This window comes from Buteo buteo, chromosome 24, assembly GCF_964188355.1.
Source record: "Buteo buteo chromosome 24, bButBut1.hap1.1, whole genome shotgun sequence".
Classification (NCBI taxonomy): domain Eukaryota; kingdom Metazoa; phylum Chordata; class Aves; order Accipitriformes; family Accipitridae; genus Buteo; species Buteo buteo.
This window is the reverse complement of record NC_134194.1, coordinates 23,379,241-23,398,597: the sequence shown is the minus strand read 5'-3', so window position 1 is coordinate 23,398,597 and position 19,357 is coordinate 23,379,241. Positions and strand designations below refer to the sequence as shown.

At 52.7% G+C, this 19,357-nt stretch overlaps 2 protein-coding genes across 2 annotated transcripts in view; both read left to right on the top strand.

Annotated features, from left to right (window-relative positions):
* LOC142044564 (membrane-anchored junction protein-like) overlaps nt 1-19,357 on the top strand; it is a 340,098-nt gene that overhangs the window by 23,444 nt on the left and 297,297 nt on the right.
* LOC142044418 (electroneutral sodium bicarbonate exchanger 1-like) lies at nt 4,328-16,988 on the top strand. The gene is made up of 20 exons (XM_075056838.1): nt 4,328-5,748; nt 6,205-6,340; nt 6,556-6,716; nt 7,651-7,836; nt 7,945-8,033; nt 8,166-8,323; nt 8,702-8,789; nt 9,295-9,441; nt 9,599-9,690; nt 10,024-10,198; nt 10,335-10,468; nt 11,011-11,256; nt 11,361-11,466; nt 12,401-12,562; nt 13,284-13,397; nt 13,736-13,897; nt 14,516-14,767; nt 15,574-15,642; nt 16,185-16,358; nt 16,458-16,988. Exons 1-20 carry the CDS (start codon nt 5,631-5,633, stop codon nt 16,641-16,643), a joined length of 2,955 nt encoding a protein of 984 aa, XP_074912939.1. The 5' UTR covers nt 4,328-5,630; the 3' UTR covers nt 16,644-16,988.

Sequence of the window (19,357 nt, the reverse complement as noted above, 5' to 3'; positions counted from 1 at the left end):
GTAGCTAGAAAGCTGTTGATAACACAGCAGTGTTTTGGCCATGGCTGAGCAGTGCTGGCACAGCATCAAGGCTGTCTCTCTAACATTCCCCCCCTCCCCAGTAGGCTGGGGGTGGGCAAGATCTTGGGAGGCAACGTAGCCAGGAAGAAGGCATACAGGCAGCAAGAAGAGGCATCTCGGTAGCAAGTAAATCTTAGGTCCCTTCAGATGCTGGGGACCCTGCGTTCATGCAGCATTGGGCAGACCCCAGATGGATTTTCCCTTGGCACACTGTACAGATCCTGCCTGTGGAGAAGTTCCTCCTTTTGGTCATTCACGGTGTTATACAACTTTTCTTAGAAGAAAACAACTCTATGCGTAAAGGATGTTCACGCGCGGACTTCTTGCTGCACTTTAGATAACGGCAGGGCCGCGCAGGTGGCGTAATCGCTGGTACCAAGCAGGAGCTGCCTGGAGGCTCCTCTGTCACAGTCAACCAGCTCCGTTTATCCTGCGGCCAAGGGCCATGTGTAGGGACACAGCCTGAAGGCCACGCCGTACGTACGGTGCAGCACAGACCTGCACCCGCTCCGGTGAACTGTTAGGTGGATCCCCAACTCCTGGAGGTACAGTGATCTCCCAGTCAGGATCTCTGCAGCAGGCTGTTAAACTGCACGGTAACTTGGGAACCAGAGAAGATCCAGATCTGGAGGGGATGGTTAACCACAGGGCCTCACGTTGAACCTCCTCTAAGCTCGTCCTGTGCTTCCAGGGTTCTCGAGCCTCTCGGGGGGCATCTCCCAGACTGGCCGGTGACTCCCAGCTCCCTCGTTCCTGCCTTCCCCTCCCTGCCTGCCTGCCCCACTGTGGCCCCTGCAGCAGCACTCAGCTGAGCACCCTCCGTTGCTCCTGGGGAAAGAGCGTCCTCCTTGCTCTCCGTGGCATTCCCCCAGCACACGGTGCTGTAGCGAGGACAAGGCAGTCAGATACAGACACAGCCTGTTGAACAGAGCGTCCTGCACGCAGTGCTTCCGATAGAGCAGCTCAGGAGCAAGGAGGTGAGCTGGGTGTGCTGCCTCTCACAAAGAGCATTTGACATCGGCGACCTTCCCCGCTGGACCCTCTGCAGCCTCTCTTTTTCCCGATGTTGTAGGTGTTAGGTTGTGTGGTTAAAGGTTCATCTCCACAAACACAGAGGAGGACAAAGGAGCAATGGCAGGCAGGGGAACCCCAGGGACCTAGGCAGAGGCAAGGGAGCACCCTGCTGTGGCTTTTCCCAGGGCTGTCGCAGGAGAGGGATCGCCCAGCTTGTCTGGGTATGAGGCTCACCAGACAAGTATTGACTCTCCCTTGCTCACCTCACAGACTGACGGGGGGAATGCGCTTCTGTGGCCATGCCCTGCCTCTGAAGCCCGGCCGTAGACAAAAAACTGGCTCAAACTGTGAAGGTTACCAGGCAAGACGTGACTGGGTGCACGTGTGTGGCAAGGTCTGTGCATGTGAATGTCTGAAACTGGATTCTGAGCTGTCAAGCAGAAGCCTGCTTCTCGCTACACGCAGCCAGCGTGGGCTGGTTGTAAATTTGGGTAACACCTGGAATAAGCAAAAGTGGCATGTCCCGAATCCTACAGTTAATAACGAGCTAGGAGAGAGAAGCCTTAATTCGGAGGCTGATCAGGCATTGTACTGCTCCCATAGACAACTTAGATTGGGAACACTGGGGGCGTGGGGTTCCAGAAAGAAGAGGTGGTGGCAAAAAGAAGGGTTCCCAGAAAGAAGAAGGGATCTTGAAGAGAAGGAGGGGACCCAGGAAGGAAAAGGTGAAGATCCTGGCTGGAGGAAGTATCCTGGAAGTGGCGGAAGATCTTGGAGACCAGAGAGCTGCGTGGAGACAAGTGCCAGGGGATGCCCAGGGACCTTGACCAGCACCCTGCGAAACTGGTAACGGCGAGCAGCTGCACAGCAGGAACCAAGGTGATGTTCTGCCTGACCTTCCTGGACCTGCAGTAGCCTCCCTGCTGGGATAGGGGAGTTGGCTCAAGCAACTGCAGGATTCAATAGGAATGCATTTCACCAAGGTAAAGAGGACACAGCAGTGGCTTGGAAATGCTGGTTGGTTTAATGGTAAAACTGGAATTATTCTGTGAACTGTGCATTCCTTTTAATATGGACTTAATTTAAAACGGCTGCTTTGAAGTTGTTCTGGCTTCACCTTAATCGACACCTGCAATCTTCCTCATCTTATCTTCTCCAACAGCGACACCACACCCTGCCCCTCCCCACCCCCTGCAAAAAAAAACCAAAACCAACCCAGGAAAAGAAAGACTTCAAGGGCAAGCTAGGCAGCAAAGTTGTGCGAGATTGGTCAAACTGCTCAAAGTTTGCAGGGAGATTGGAGCTTGCAATTCAGATGTACGTCGCTCAGCGTGGGGAGGGTAGTACGCACCTTTCACTGGAGTCAGAGGGAAAAACAGGGAGAAGGGAGCTGCAGCGTAAAGAGTAAAGGACACAACATTCTTAGGAAAACTCTCCTTTTTCTTTCCTTTTCCTTGCTCCTTCGCTTCCAGATCTCCGTGGTCGCAGTTTGTGCTGCCTCACCTCCAGCACAGCGTGCAGAATGAAAAGACTGTCACAGAATTCGTCTTCCTGGGGTTCTGCAGCACCCCAGCCCTGCAGCGCTGCCTCTTTGGCCTTTTCTCTGCCCTCTGCTCTGCCACTCGGATGGGAAACACACTTGTCTTTCTGCGTATCTGCCTGGACTACTGCCTCCACAGCCCCAGGTACTTCTTCCTCTGCCACCTCTCCATCGCGGACATCTGCTACGCCTCCAGCAATGTCCCCGTATGCTAAGGAGCCTCCTTGGACAAGGCAGAACCCTCTCCGTTGCTGGGTGTGGGGCACAGATCCATCTTTATTTAATCTTTGCACTTACAGCGTGCGTGCTGCTGGCCGTGATGTCTCATGTTCGCTACGTGGCAATCTGCCGTCCCCTCTGCTGTGCCCTCATCATGATCTGGAGGCTGCGCCTCACCCTTGCCACAGTTTTGTGGGCTTTGGCGTTCGTATTTGGTACACTGCAAGCCTCTCTGGCTTTACACCTGCCTTTCTGTGGCCCCTGCGAGGCTGTCCACTTCTCCTGTGAAATTCTTGCTGTCTTAAAGCTGGCCTGCACTGCCGCTCCTGCCAATAAAGTCCTGATCTTTGCTGTTTGTGTGTGCTTCTTCCTCTTCCCTTTAGCCTTAATCCTGATTTCCTCCCTGGACATCCCGGCCACCGATCTGCGCATCCGCTCTGTGCCAGGATGGCACGAAACCTTGTCCACATGTGGCTCTCACCCGACCGTGGTGGGTGTCTTTTATGGAAACGCCATCTTCCTGTACGCGGGGCCCGGGAGCGGTAAGTCCTCTGGGAGGGAGACAGTTCTTTCCCTTTTCTACACTCTCGTCAGCCCCAGTTTGAAGCCCGTCATTTACAGTCGGAGGAACAAGCAGGTGAAGGAAGCCTTGCTGAAGCTTCAGAGAAGGAAGAGGGTCTTTCATTCCGTCTAGCTGGCGCTCTAGGCTTTCACCTGTCTCCTGTCTTTCTGCTCTTTCTTCTTGAGCTCTTGGGGTATTTCTCACGGAATGTTAAGTGGTTAAAACGTAACACAAGACATGGTTATTCAAATGCATTTGTCTCTTGTTTCTCTGTGCAGCCTGATGAATATCATGGCACTAAATGACTCATTGTTATTCCTTGTATTGCAGATAACTAATTCTTGTTCCTCAGATGCAGCTGTCCTAGGCGGGTAGTATGTTTCACCGGAACTGTTGACCCAGGTGGAAAAAACAGTCTTCTCGGTTCTAGCTAGCAGCCAGGATAAACTACTGTGTAGCAGGTTTTTTTTCTGAATCTACCCATTGATCCAATAAGATATTCTTTTTCCCTACCGTATTTGTGCCTCCTGTTATCCTCAGGATGCTAGAGCTTCAGCTCTACTGTTAGAAAGAAAAAGAGAGAAAACATGATGCTGCTAGTGGGCTTTGCTTCTCAGGAGGGTGAACGAGCCTGTGAAGGGTTTTCCTTCTGCACACTTTTGAGCCTGACACCTCTCATGCAGGAAGTTTCTCTGTTCTGGAGAGTTTTTGCTCAAAGCAGAGCTGGCTTCTCCCCAGGCACTAAGTTTTCCAAGCGGGAAGGCTCTAGGGGTGCATGGCTTTAAGTAGCTGCCTGGATCCGCATCATAGCTTGTGATTTCACAATGGTCCCTATTGTGTCTCTGGAGTTGGTGCACACTGGGTGCCACTTAGCTCCTCCCATGAGGGCTACTCCATCAGTCCCTGGGGAATCGGGCCCCCTGACTGACCTGGAGGTTCAGTTGTCCCCGAAACCCAGTGACTGACGTGAGGATGAACCCAAACGGGGGTTACAAAATGACACTTCTGGAAGAGTTACAGGTAGCACGGCCGGGGCTCAAAAGTGCAGTTTTGTGGGTTGGGGTTGTTTTTTTTCCAGTTTGGAAATCACTTTTTTAGACAGGAACCTCAAGAACAAAGCAGGAGGTGGGTTTTTTTGGTCTGAAACACTCATCCCTCTCCTGCTGTATTAAAGACGTCCAGACTCTCGTGGTATACAGTAGAGGTGATGTTATGGGCTGTTTTATTTGCGTATGGGAAGGAAAACCTCCTACAAGTCCGTGGTTTTAGGGCTGTGCCTGAAGGAGGAGGAGGCGGCACGTAGAGGCGTGATGGCTCGTGGACTCGCGTGGACGCAGGGGTGGGTGATGGCTGGGAGGACGTAAGGGAGCTCTCCACCCCCAGCCCCAACTTTTCCCTTCTTGTCGTTGCTAAACAGAGACATGACGAGGAGGCAGTGATTGACCGGGGAAGAAGGAGCAACACTGTCAGTGTTCGCTATGAGGAGGAGGAGTTGGAAGGTGAGTCTCTGCTGAGATCCTGGTAGAGGAGCCACCAGCCCAGCGCGTTTTCCCATTGCACAAAGTCTCTCCTGTGTGCCTTGTCGGGTGTCACATCATGTGCAGCAAAACGTGCCGCGCTTCTCAATGAAGCAGCACAGTTATTGTCACGTTTTTTACTATTACGGCTTTTTAAACGGAGGGAAAAAGCCCCCCGGGAGGCCACGGTGTGAGTTGTAGCCACAGGGCTCGATAATTCACGGCTTTTTTTCTCGCAGAGGCTGCTCCTGGCTTGGAGAGGTCAGGAGAATCATTTCAGGGCTGCAGACGCGGGGCTGTGATTTTCTTTTTTTGTTCTGGAGTTCATTACGATGGGACTGATTTGATCGTCTCTTGTCGCCTCGTGCCATACAGAGATTTTGAAAATAATTAGCTTGTGTTGCTGCTTAATGAGCAAGTCTGAGTGTTGTCCAGCCGAAGCTGGAATTTGAGAAGAGGTCCAATACTTTGGGGGCACTTTTAGATGACCCAGAGCCAACACTTGTTGTTGCTGTGTTGTTGCAAAGCTCGAGTAAAATAGGCTTGGAAAAAAGGAGGTCCAGTGAAAATAACATTCAGGGAAGCTGGCGTTGCTCCTGGGATATATAACCGTGGCTTAGCAAGGCACCGGCCACCTCAACCATTGCCGCAATGCCGAGAGTGCTGCAAAAACCGCTGCTTTTTCGCAGGCCACCGGACCCTGTACGTGGGCGCGCGGATGCCACTGGTTAGGCAGAGCCACCGGCATCACCGACGCCACAGCCAGAAGCATCGGGAAGGGGAACGGGAGAAGGACTCTGCCCCGATGGAGCAGGGCTACCACTGTAAGTCCCACCGCGGCATTCGCTAAACTCCTGGGGGCAACGTGGGCGCTGGGGCCTTCTGCAAGCAGGTCCCCGTGGCTAGTTTGAGTGAGTTGCTGTTCTTCCGAGGGAAAGTGGCCGTATTGAGCAACACCCTCTTTTTCCCAAGTTTTCTTTTTTTTTGTTGTTTTTTTTTGTTTGTGTTTTTTTTAATGCAGTTAAATGCATAATGGGTTTAGGCTCGTCTTCCTTAGAGGGATCCTGGCTTTAAAAATGGCAATGTGGGGAAGGAAAGCAGCCCATCCTCATGCAGAGGTGGACTAGATGCTTCTCCTTCTCCACGGCTCTGTGCAAGCCCAGACAGATGCAGAGGAGAGGGGCCAGCCCAGTGTTTATGGCTGCACTGGTGCTGATGGCCACTTTGCACGTGAGCGTGACGAGCTGTGTTCAGGCGCGGTAACGGGATGGGTCTTTGCCTTCTGCCCCCAGGCTCCCCGTCCCAGCGGGTGCAGTTCATTCTCAGGAGCAAGGAGGATGAGCAGCACCTCCCTCACCACTTGTTCTCCGAGCTGGATGAGATCTGTGTAAAAGAGGGCCGAGATGGCGAGTGGAAGGAAACGGCAAGGTAAATCCCTGCTGCTTGGCTGCGGTGGGAGAGGAGTCCCTGCACCGGCAGCGCCCGTGGGCTCTGCTTTCTCCTCTCCAGGATGCGAAGCTTTTGCAGCTGCAGGTGGCGGCACGAGGAGCCTTCTCCTCTTGCCACCCCGTGGCTCTGTCAAAGGGGTTGCAGAGCTGGGGCTGTTTTCTTGCAATGGGGCTGATCGCACCCGATGTCCGCAGGTGGCTGAAGTTTGAGGAGGACGTGGAAGATGGCGGCGAGCGCTGGAGCAAGCCCTACGTTGGCACGCTGTCCTTGCACAGCCTCTCCGAGCTGAGGAGCTGCATCAGCAACGGGTCGGTGCTGCTGGACATTTGTGCCAACAGCATCGAAGAGATTGCAGGTACCATGGGCGCTGCATCCCTCCGGGAACGGCCGAGCTCAGCTCGCCACGGTGCTCTTCACTCCCAAATCAAACCCTGCCCCAATGGCACGTCCTTTTCCAGAAGTGCCACTGTGTTTTTCTCATGAGCTGTTTTTGGATGTAGACTGGGCATGCAACAGTCGCACCGTTTTTTTATTCCAATGCGGGGTCCTTTTGAAAGCAGTTTGTGGGGTTGGAGAAGCCACTAGAGAATATTCTGCAGCCAAAAAGGAGCGTGTGTCAGGGCTTAGCAGGCTGCTCTTAGAAATACAGAGTCTGCGTAAGAGCTGAACCTCCTTAAAGGAACTATTTCTTACAAGCTGTTTCCTCGCATTCTTTTTTTTGCTTTTGCCTTAAGATCCAGCATGTAAGAGTTTTAAGGCAGAGTTTATCTGGCGATGACCAAGCAGTGTATTTCTGTGGGGAAGATACTTGAAGTTAATTGCAAAAGCCGCTTTGGAGAAGTTATCTTTGACTGGCGGCAGGTCTCCATTCAGCCCTTTCAAGGGCTGGAGAAGTCGGAGCCGTTCTTAGCACGTTTCTCCCTGGGCTCGGCAAATTGCACTCCATCAGCACGGGAAGCTCTGGGAACGTCTGTGCTATAGATCGCTTATAATTTGGGTGAACGTGTAGAGTCAGAAAGGCCAGGTCGGGCAAGAAAATTGCGTCATTTAGAATGGGAAATATTTATCTTAGCGGAATGATGAATAAGCACTTGGATGCCATGTTTCTTAGCAGAAGAAAATTCTCGTTTTGGCTGCAAAGGCTGAACATTATTAAAAGGCCTTGCTATGCAAGGCTGAGCCGGCATTAGGGTGCAGCCTGTGTGGCACAGCCTTCCCTGGGGGCTTTGGGGGTCGGGACTTGTTGGGGTTTCTGCTCTGATGGCTTTGTTTCCCTTTGCCATCCTCAGATACGATCCTGGCCCAGCAAGAACAGTCCACGGAGTTTGACGAGCACGTGCGGGCGCAAGTTCGAGAAGTCCTTTTGAGGAAGCACCACCATCAGAACGAGAAGACAACCAACCTTCTGCCCGCTGTCTGCTCGTTTGCTGATGTGAGCAAGAGGCAGTCAGACCTGCACCTCCTCTACAAGCCAGGTGAGGCTTTCTGCAGGGCTGTGGCCCCATTAGACTTGTCCGGGCAAAGGAGAAGCGTCCCAGTTGCTCCTCGTCCATCTTTCTGAGTGTCTTTCTTTTTCCTACCAGCCCAAACAATCACCTCTTGTCCTTCTCCCACCGCTGCAGAAGCTAAAGATGGGGTGAACCCTGAGAGCGGAGCAACGGATTTAAGCAAGGTGAGACACTCGTAGCTTTCTCACGCCTTTAGGGCCAGATTTGCTCTTGCAAACTTGGCTGGAGAGTGTGCTGCAGAGCGCTGTGGGCTTTGCTTTTGGGGTAATTGCCTGAAAATCGCTTGTCGTGCCCAGGCGGAGCTGCACTTCATGAAGAAAATTCCCACCGGGGCTGAAGCATCCAACGTGCTCGTAGGAGAGCTGGATTTCCTTCACCAGCCCATCGTGGCATTTGTCCGCCTGAGCCCGGCTGTCCTCCTCTCGGGCATGACGGAAGTTCCCATCCCAACAAGGTGCGAATGAGAAGCGCAAATTTTTTCCGTAAAAAAGACACCCAACCAAAGATCGAGTTGCAGGCATCAGTTTGGTGTCCCAAGGGAACAAGGCGAGTGGGAGGGGGAGCAAGCACGTTTCCCCCACCCGCATCTCCTCGCCTTCATTTCTCCATTCCCTGCTGTAGCTTTTAAACCCATCGGCCAATTGTAATGAAAGTTGGCCCCCAAATGAAATTTGCCGTCGGTTTTGAAGAATTTCAAATTCATCGCGGCGTCGCTGAGCCTACGTGTCCCGTCTTGAGCCACGCTCCGGGCTGGGAGCTGCCAGGGCTTTCCTTGGGTGCTCTTGGAGCAAGGACACCTTCTTCTCTCTCTCATTTTGTTTTTCTTGCCCAGGTTCCTGTTTGTTTTGCTTGGACCAGAAGGAAAAGCCCATCAGTACCATGAGATCGGCAGGTCCATGGCCACTATCATGACAGATGAGGTGCGACAAGATGAGATAGCTCCGGGTCATTTTTGCCTTTCTTCAGCTCTCCCTGTCTCTGAAGTAGTGAGGAAGAGGATTTGCTGTCCCAGCTGCCCGCAGCTCTCCAAATAGCCCAGCCCTCTTTCTCACCCCGAAGCGAACACGCAGATTTGCATCACCCCACATCCTGGAGGCTGAAATCCCACCCGGGGTGCATCCTGCACCTCATCCTTCTTGCCGGGGTCCCCAGCACGCTGTCCCCAGTGGTGGCATTGCCAGGGCCAGTCAAACTTCTCTTGCTCTTTAAGCAGAAGGGTATGGTGTGCCATGGGGGATGGGGGCCTCGTGGGGGAGATGATTACAAATGCCCTGACGCACAGATTTTTCCTTTTGGGGGAGTATTTCCTGCCCTTTCCAGCAGGAAATTTTGGGGAAAAAGCCTTGCGTTTAGCCAAGAGCTTATTGCACTGGTTAGGACCTCCGAGCTGGGTTGTCCTCTCACCAGGTTGTCTTCCATTGGCAGGTTTTCCGTGACGTTGCCTATAAAGCCAAGAACGGGTCTGACCTCGTGGCTGGCATCGACGAGTTTCTGGATCAGGTCACGGTCTTGCCGCCAGGAGAGTGGGATCCATCGATCCGAATCGAGCCCCCGAAAAACGTCCCTTCGCAGGTGGGAGGCGCGAGGGGGACGGGCGGGACGGCTGGGGATGCTGTTCAGGGGCCCAAATTCACAAGGTCCCACTCTGACACAGTCACAGAGCCAGACCAGAAGCAAAACAAGCCAGCGGTTACAAGTCCATAGCTTTATCTTACTTCCATTTTAACAGGAAAAAAGGAAGATGCCAGGAGCTCTTGACGACAGCGCTTCTGACAGCACGCTGGAGAAACACAGTGGCCCTGAACTGCAGCGGACGGGAAGGTGGGAGCTTTAATAGTTTGGGTTTTTTTTCTGTTTGCTTCTCAAATCTGAGCATGCACCCTCCCTTCTAGCAGGTCTTTGGGGTTAGCTGGTTCAACGAAGGGGCTCCGCATTGCCAGCTTGGTCCCCTGGGCTGGGCAGGGGGGAGATCTGGGCAGCTGGGCTCAGCCCCAGCCATCACCATTGCACGCAGGTTTCCTTGATTTGGGAGGAAGGAGAGTGCTTCTTTTTAGCCACGAAAGTGACTCCGTGCTTCTGATTGCCCTTCTGCAGCAAAGCAAAGTCACCGTGTTCCTCCAAGAGAACAGACTCTCTTCTTTTTCCTTCCTGCAGGCTCTTTGGAGGTTTGACCCTGGACGTGAAGCGGAAAGCCCCGTGGTTCTGGAGCGACTTCCGGGATGGTCTGAGCCTACAGTGCCTGGCGTCCTTCCTCTTCCTCTACTGTGCCTGCATGTCCCCTGTCATCACCTTTGGGGGACTGCTGGGGGAGGCGACCAATGGCCAGATAGTGAGCACCTCTCTCTGTTGGGGGGCATGGGGGAGGATAAAAGTCAGGCCAAAGTCCTCGCTGCAGTGAATCGGCTTTGGTTTTTGTTTCTCCCTAACGATTTATTTACTCACGGCTGCCTCTCTTCCCCGGACAGAGTGCCATGGAGTCGCTGCTGGGCGCGTCCATGGCCGGCGTGGTGTATTGCCTCTTTGCCGGCCAACCTCTCACCATCCTCGGCAGCACCGGACCCGTCCTCGTGTTTGAGAAGATCCTCTACAAATTCTGCAAGTAAGGCTGGCTGCCGCAGCTGGGTGCTGCGAGAGCCTTCAGAAGGGGGCAGTGATGGAGAAAAGATGCTTTGCTTTGCTTTTCTGTTTCTTAGGGGTAGTTGCTAGATTTTAGTGACAGTCCTTTTGTTGCTATGGCTTTGATGGGAGATAAACCACCCTTATTGCCATAAGGTTTATCATTAAGCCCCAGCTTGCTGGCAGCAGGTGACTGGGTGCAAACCCAGCTGGTTTCAGTGTCAGGGCATCAGGGTGATGTGGGAGAACACCACCTGGCCCAAGAGGGACCTGACCTCAAGCAGCCTCCAAGGTGTTAACACAAGATCCTTGTTCAACAGTGGTAACTAAATAATTGGCCTCTCCTCCTGTGGGTCTACACCCTGCACCACAGCCCCGAGGCTCTCTGTAGTAGTACATGGAAACTGCATTTCCCATCCGCAGCCTTGACACGCTCCAGAATTGCTCCCTGTTTTCCCCGAAGGCAGGCATGTCTCAGGGCCTCTTGCTGGCCTTTGCAGCCTTTGTTTCATTTTGCTTTCCCAGGGAGTACACGCTCTCCTATCTGTCTCTGCGGGCGTGCATTGGGCTGTGGACCGCCTTCTTGTGCATAGTGCTGGTGGCCACCGATGCCAGCTGTTTGGTGTGCTACGTCACCCGCTTCACGGAAGAAGCCTTTGCCTCCCTCATCTGCATCATCTTCATCTACGAGGCTCTGGAGAAGCTGAGTCACCTGCGAGACACCTACCCTGTGCACATGCACAGCAAGCTGGACTTCCTCACCAGCTACTAGTGGGTTTTTTTCCCCCTGAGAAAGCTGCTGCCCCTTGGCAGGATCTGCGGGCTGCACCTCCATCGCCTTTCCCTTACCCCTGTCTTGGCTTCTCTCCTCCCAGCTGTAAGTGTGAGGCACCGACCCATCCCAGCAACGAAACGCTGCGTTTCTGGGCGAGCAACGGGATCAACGTGTCTGGCATCGCCTGGGAAAACCTCACGGTGACCGTAAGTGCCCCGAGCCACTGCTTCCTCGCGCCGCGGCCACGGGGTCCAGGGGCATTTGCATGGTGCAAAAGTCAGAGCCCTTCAGGGAATGATGGGCTTCAAACTGTGCTAGTGCTGCTCGGAAAAGTCCTTGCTTAAATCTAGCGTGTGGTTTGTTAAAACCGCTTGGTCCTCGGGAGGAGAGTCCACCTTGTCCCAGTCTACCTGGTCCCCAACGTTGTGGGTAGGTAGCAAGTGTCCCCCTCAAGCCTGTTGCCGGACAGTATTTCTGACTGGGAGGAAGTTTAAGTAGTGGGTGGTTTGATTATTGTAGAAGTTGTAGGTAGGACTTAAGTTCATGCTTGAAAGGTAGTAATTGGCCTCCTTAATGGGTTCCTAGTAACTCTGGGCCTTGCTTTCTCGTTCAGTGCTGTCTGTAGGTACATGCATAAATTTGCATGTCTGAGCAGCCTCTCAGGCTGTTGTTGCTGGAAGCAGAGCCCGGGCCTAGGGCGGCAGGCTCTTATGGTGGCCTTCATCCCCTCTTGGCCAGGTTCTGCGAGCCCTCCCCTGGGAAGGGACGATTTGTCTCTTCTCCTCCTTTCCTACCATGGTTGTCTTTAGCCCTCCTTCCCTCTTCCCTCTCTCTCTCTCCCCAAGAGTTTCCAGTGTTTCCTTCCCCTCTGGTGTCTTCTTTAGCCACGATTGCTCGAATGGCAGGCAGAGGATGTGCCGAGGGTGCGTGGTATGGTGTCCCCTCACATCTCGTTTCTCCGCTCTATAGTTCGATGTGTCACTTGTTCAGCTGCTGCTGCTCATTACATATAAATCTCCATTGGCAGGAGCAGTTAGAGGGTCGTGGATCTTGGACCAAGATCCTCAAAACCCCCTAGCTACGCGAGGTTTCCCTGCCGCACGTGCACTGCCTTTGTGTCCTGACGCTCTGTTTCTCCAGGAATGTCGGCATTTGCGTGGGGAGTTTCAAGGACCTGCCTGTGGACGCGACGGCCCCTACACGCCTGATGTGTTCCTCTGGTGCTGCATCCTCTTCTTCGCCACCTTTGCCCTGTCAAGCTTCTTGAAGAAGTTTAAAACCAGCCGCTACTTTCCAACCAGAGTAAGTAGAAGATGGTGGCCAGCGTCCATCTCCACACTCGTTTCCCAAAATGGCTTTCCTGGAGCACTAAGCAGTATTAGCCCCGCCATGGTCAAGCTGGGAAACGTTGGCCTTGCAGGCCAAGCTCTCCAAGAGCTTGGATGTCCCGCACTCATTTCCGTGAGTGCAAAATCATCGTAGCATTTCCCACCTGCCTCGCGATCTGCCCCAGATTGAAGATTTTTGGGGTTTGATTTTTTTTAATATTTTTTTTTTTCCCCCTCCTCAGGTAGTAGGAAGTCAGGTTTCCCAAAGTTTTGGGGGTTGGGGTTGTGGTTTTTTTTCCCTACCTTCTGCGCATTATGTGCTCGAGCGGAAAGTAGATTCGAATGAGGAGGTTCCTTTTGAGGACTAAAGGATGCCTCAGTGCCTTGTTGCCGTTGTAGCTGTGAGTGTAGCTGTAGTGGCAGACATCTCTTTTCTTATTTTTAATATTATTATTTTTAGGTTTTGACTTAAACCAACCCTTGTCCGCCTAATTAAGCTTTTTTTATTATCTGACACCAGATCTCACGGGGACAAACACAGCAACAGTATCTAAGCAAGGGATCAGGCTGCATGTGCCCAGAGGGGTGGTGGGATTTGGTTAACCAGCCTGAATGTTGTGGATGTCCGCAACTCTTGCATCTCACGTTACGGCCCTGTTTGCCATGCCCCTTTCACCTCTGGTTTCTCGCCCCAGGTACGGTCCACGGTGAGCGACTTTGCTGTTTTCCTCACCATCGCCATCATGGTGCTCCTTGACTTTGTGGTTGGGATCCCATCGCCAAAGCTCCAGGTCCCCCACACGTTCAAGGTAATGGGGTGTTTTGGCACGTGGGGGTGCCACAAGGTGATGCCGGGGCAGGGCAGGGCTGAGTCTGGAGGAGATGCTGGTGGTGTGACCATCTCCTCTTCCACCTCCAAGTGCCTTGCTTCCTCCTGGCAACGAGAAGATGGCCCCAAAACTAGATACCTACAGGAGAAGTACCTAGAGGTGCTTGCAAAGAGGAGACTGGCACTGCTGAAGCCCACGGGAGAGGGGGACATGAAGCCAGGGCTGGGAGGTGCTCTGACACAGGGAGGGAGGGGAAAAGGAAAGCCAGTGGAGTGCCTGGGCTGGGAGACGATGCTGATGTGTGGGCTTTGTTGCAGCCTACCAGAGACGACCGCGGGTGGTTCATCAACCCCATAGGACCCAACCCTTGGTGGACGGTGTTGGCTGCGCTCGTCCCAGCTCTGCTCTGCACCATCTTGATATTCATGGACCAGCAGATCAGTGCCGTTATTGTGAACAGGAAGGAGCACAAGCTGAAGGTAAGGGCCTGCGAGAGATGACCCCGGCCCCAGCCCCTTCTGGGCTGCAGGTCTGGGGAGAAGCTCTTATTGCCGATGCTTTCTGAAGGCATTGGTTTGGGACAAGGTCAGGCTGCGTGGCAGGATGCTCTCCTGGATTAACGATGATGCAGGGAGCAAGTGACAGGGCAGTTCAGATGAGCAACCTTTTGGAGGAGCAAATTAATCTTGGAGCAATATGGAAGCGCGTTTTTGTTTTGAAACGGCAGCGGCAGCAGGTGCGGGGAATGCATTGTTTTGATGCGCTGCCAGGGATAACTCAGAGTCACACCTTCCTCGCAAGTGGTAGAATTTTCTTTGTGAGTGAAAAAAACGGTTTGGTGGTTTTGGGTTGTGGGTGGGGTTTTTTTGGAGAAGTATGTATCGCACAAGCTCCCCATATCCCTTGTGTCTGAACTCCTGCCAGATTTTCATGCCAGGTGCTTGTGCAAAGCCTGCGTACACCCTTACTTGTTTCCATTTCTTGTTTTAAATTCTGAAGAAGTTGACCTGTGCTCGAGCAGGGTTTGAGTCTGACTTGCGACATTATCCTTGCTCTTGTGCTATGGGATGCTCTGTTTCTTGTTTTCCTGCCTGCAGAAAGGATGTGGGTACCACCTGGACCTTTTCGTGGTGGCCGTGATGCTGGGGGTGTGCTCTGTGATGGGGCTGCCCTGGTTTGTGGCTGCGACCGTCCTGTCCATCACCCACGTGAATAGCCTCAAAGTAGAGTCTGACTGCTCAGCTCCAGGAGAACAACCCAAGTTTCTGGGGATACGAGAGCAGAGAGTCACTGGCTTGCTGATCTTTGGGCTCATGGGCTGCTCCGTCTTCTTCACTTCCGTGTTAAAGGTGAGAGGAAAATGCAAACCACCCGACAACCGCGAGCTTGTTGGAGGTTACAGAAAAACAGTCCCCTCTCTGCAGGCCTGAGTAGTTAGTTGTGGAGCGGAGGAGGAGGGGGTGATCCCAACCCTTGGGGCTTGACCCACGGTGGGAACCAGCCTCGGTTAGGCTTTGCAGCCCTTCGGGCCCCCGTTTGGTGTGCTCGAGGCAAGCGAGCAACGCAACTGCTTGAATTTTCAGGTGTCTTTCAGGCCCGCCCATGTTTATGGGTTACAGCTGAGCATATTCAGACCAGCACGTCTGCTCTCTTTCAAACAGGCAGCCCTTTACGGGCTGCAATTTGCTCCCCAAATGCCCTGGAGCAGCTGTTCCCAGGAGCTAAACACACTGAGGTCATCCCCGTGGGCTTCCTTGCACGTTCCTCCCACAAAGTAATCTCGTCTCTAGGCTAAAAGGAGGCCTGTGGCCTTTGCCTGTTGCCCCAAGATTAGGCAGAAGTGTTTTTCTACCGCCACAGAATGCGGCATAGGGTAGCACGGGTGAAATCGCCTATTTTCCTCCAACCTTTCTGGAAAATAGGAGTATTCTGAGGAGAGGTAACTCCAAAGTTCAGCCTAAAGCAGAGCCTTAGCTCACTCGTGCGCACAAAATCTTTAATGGTTAAAACCTGACCCATCTGTAAGCCTGAATGGAAGCTGGAAGGCTTCAAGCAATTTTAGGCAGTGCCTGTGGAAGAGGGTGGTAATACTGAAAATGCAATATGGAGAAAGAAACGATTGCATTCTTTTTTTTTTTTCTCTTTTCCCCCCCAGTTTATACCAATGCCTGTGCTCTATGGCGTCTTTCTCTACATGGGTGTGTCGTCGCTCAGAGGAATTCAGGTACGGACTCTTTTACAGCGTGCAGCATGTCGTCTCCCTGGTATTTTGTCTCCGTAGCAGCAGGGAAAAAAGCAGTGGCATGGGAAAAACTTCTTGCAGAGCAAGCAATGAAACTCTTTTGTGTAAGAAAAAGATTGGTGGAGGCACAGGAGGTATATAGGGCTGGGAGGACCAGGCAAGTTCAGCGCTCTCTGTTTCAGGGTTTAGGGCAGGTCAGTGTTTGGTTACGTGAAAGCGGGGGAATTCAGTGCAAAGGGAAGGCAGTTTCTGCCACTGGTGGAAATCCTCGCTGGGGGATTCAGTGGGCCGAGAAATGCTAATAATGGAACGGCACAGAATAGTTGCCGTTTGGTGGGCAGCTCTCAGGGGCAAGCCGGTTGATAGATGGAGCGAAGGGAAAATGGGTGCTGCTCCCAGGAGGAACGCGGTGGGATCCAGGATTTCTGACGGCAAGCGAGATGCTGCAAACCGCCTCCACGTCTCGAGAGGGCCAGAAACTTGCCGCAGTCCCAAGGCGGCAACCTTTCCCTTTTATTTTGCAGTTCTTTGATCGCTTGAAGCTGTTTTGGATGCCAGCGAAACACCAGCCGGATTTCATCTACCTGCGGCACGTGCCCTTGCAAAAGGTGCATTTGTTCACGGTGATCCAGCTGACCTGCCTCGTCCTGCTCTGGACCATCAAGGTGTCCCGTGCCGCCATCATCTTTCCCATGATGGTAAGAGCTGCCGCCGCTCAGCAGCGGGGTGTTTGCAGCGTTGGAGTGAGAGGTGGCATCGTCTCTGAGCTCACCGCATCTTCCCTCTTATTCGTGAAGGTTTTGGCTCTCGTCTTTGTCCGGAAAGCGATGGATTTCTGCTTCTCAAAGCGCGAGCTCAGCTTTCTGGATGACCTTATGCCAGAAAGGAAGAAGAAGTTGGACGATGCCAGAAATGAAGCCAGAGAAGAAGAAGAGGTAAGGCTTGCTGGGTCCTCGGGGCTGGACATCTCCGTCGGGCTGTGAGGTTGCCTGTTTCTCTTACAGCTTGTCTGGAAACGTTGGGGGAAGATCAGCACTCAATCGAAATAGATCCCAATAGCCTGGATCCCACGTTGTAACCTTTGTTTCCTCAAGTAGCAGTGAGCTGAACGCTTGAATACAGGTGTAATTTTTAAAACGAGTCGTTTTTCACAAAGGTCATTATCATTACGATGATTATTATTAGAAGGTGCTGCTGCTGCTGCTGGCAAGATTTGCTCATAATCGTGTTTTGAACACCCAATCCCCCTGCCCCAAAACCTTTGGAGTGAACGGTTTCTACCCTGCTGCACTAATACCTATAGCTGCCAAGGGGCAGAAGGGGAGGGCAGACTGCTAAGTTTGTGCTGGGCATTCAGCTTATCTCCACTTTGACCAAAGACAGAGAACGTGATTTGTCCCTTTTTTACCTCAGGAGTCCAGGAGGGCGATGGAAGCTGCTGCTGCTGCTGCAAGTTCAGTTCAGCTGAACGTGGGGAAGACCAGTGACATGGATATCCCAAAGCAAGGCAGTGACAGGTAAAGCCCCACCAAGCGCCAGGACCCCCGGCAAGATTAGCTTGAAGGGGTTTGGCAGAGTTTTCTCCACTTGCCTCTTTGTGGGGCATCCCACAGAAACCAGCAGGCAGCTTGGTGGGAAAATCAAATTCGGGGGCAGGGCTGCAGGAGGTGATCGCAGGGCTCTGACCCCAAGCAGAGTGGCTGCAGCACTCGCATTTGACCCCCAAACCTTGCATCATCAGCGCCTTTACGGTAGCTGGAGTTCCTCATACTTACACATGAGGAGTTGCAGGCGTGATCTGTACCAGCAGTGGCTTAGGAACCCGGACCAGGGCTAAACCCCAGCAAGAGCCTTTGCACAGAGCTGTTGCTCTGCAGCTCCCCAGCTTGCCTCCCAAAACTCCTCATCCAGCAAAACCTCCCATGCTTATGCGCAGCTTTGATTCTCAGGGCTCCGCTGTTCCTCTTGCTGATGCTAATGCCCTTGGTGGCATCAGTTCCCATAATCACGGATTGCTGTGTAAAATATTTATTGCAGGACTGATCCTTCTGAGATTATTATCCTGGATGAAATGTCACAAACGACCGTATGGAAGGCTCTCACTTTGAAGACAGAAACCCTTTGAATCCAGGGAGGAAAAAGGTAAAGGATTGCACACGAACGTGTCCGTGCTCCTCTGCAAGCGACGGTGCACGCCTACGCTTTTCCCACGCTTTGGCCGGCAAGGCTGAGCAAACAGCCTGTCCCTGGGAACAGGCAGTGAGGACCGTGGCATGCAAACCAGCTCCTCTCTGCTGGGGTGGTCCCCCAAACAGGGCTGAATCAGCAGCAGCTGGCAGGTCTTCCACTGATGATGCTCTCCCTCTTTTTCTCTTCCCTTTGCCTTTCCCCACTCCCGCTTTTCACGTTTAGGAATCTTGACTTGGAAGGAGAGGAGCGAGAGCGTGACTCGGGGATGTGCCAACGCAGACAGAGGGAGAAAGCGCTTTGTTTCAGTTGGAGGATTCCCATTAAAGCCATGCAGATGTTTTCAGTTATCCTTGGTGTGCTTCAGGCATTCAGTGTCTCTAGACCAGCAAGCTGAGGTGAACGTCACAGTCAATGGGAGTTTGGTGGTGTTAAGTCTGTGTGCGTACGTGTGCGTGTGGGGGTGTGGGTTTGTAGTGGTAGAGGGACTGCTACTGCTTTATCATTCAGTGCTCTTCTTTTAATACCTAATTCCTCCGCTTTTTTTTTTTTCCTCTTTTTTCCAAATGTAAACTGGGAATGTCCAAAATAATTTTCTGTTATATTTGATGCATTCTCCACTTTCTTCTTCATCACGACCGGGTTTTTGGTCTGGTTTGGGGTCCTGGCTTTAATTCACTCTTCTGTCTCTTACTGGTACGAGAGGGATGCCCTCTGTGGCAGGGCAGCATAGAGAGCGTCCGAGCAGTTGGCCTAAGGTGAAAGAGAAGCATTTGCTCCCTGCGCTTCAGTTTTACCTCTCTTGCTTGGTTTGGTTTTGGTTTTGGTTTTTTTGCTTTGGCTCTGCCATCAGCCTGGGAGCTGCAAAATGCAGAACTGCCACCTTCTTGTCCCCTGGCTGTACACTGCATCTAAGGGAGCACTTCAGGTATTTGATTTTGAGTACACCGTATGGTCACAGGAGCGGCCAGATGAGACCTGGGGGGGGCTCTGTGTCCCTGGGCTGCCCCCTCTGTTGTTCCTCCACTTTCCTTCTGTATTGGGTCTGGCTGAGTTGGAGTTCTTTTACCCCATAGCAGCCCTCGTAGTGCTGTGCTCTGTACTGGTAGCTAGAAAGCTGTTGATAACACAGCAGTGTTTTGGCCATGGCTGAGCAGTGCTGGCACAGCATCAAGGCTGTCTCTCTAACATTCCCCCCCTCCCCAGTAGGCTGGGGGTGGGCAAGATCTTGGGAGGCAACGTAGCCAGGAAGAAGGCATACAGGCAGCAAGAAGAGGCATCTCGGTAGCAAGTAAATCTTAGGTCCCTTCAGATGCTGGGGACCCTGCGTTCATGCAGCATTGGGCAGACCCCAGATGGATTTTCCCTTGGCACACTGTACAGATCCTGCCTGTGGAGAAGTTCCTCCTTTTGGTCATTCACGGTGTTATACAACTTTTCTTAGAAGAAAACAACTCTATGCGTAAAGGATGTTCACGCGCGGACTTCTTGCTGCACTTTAGATAACGGC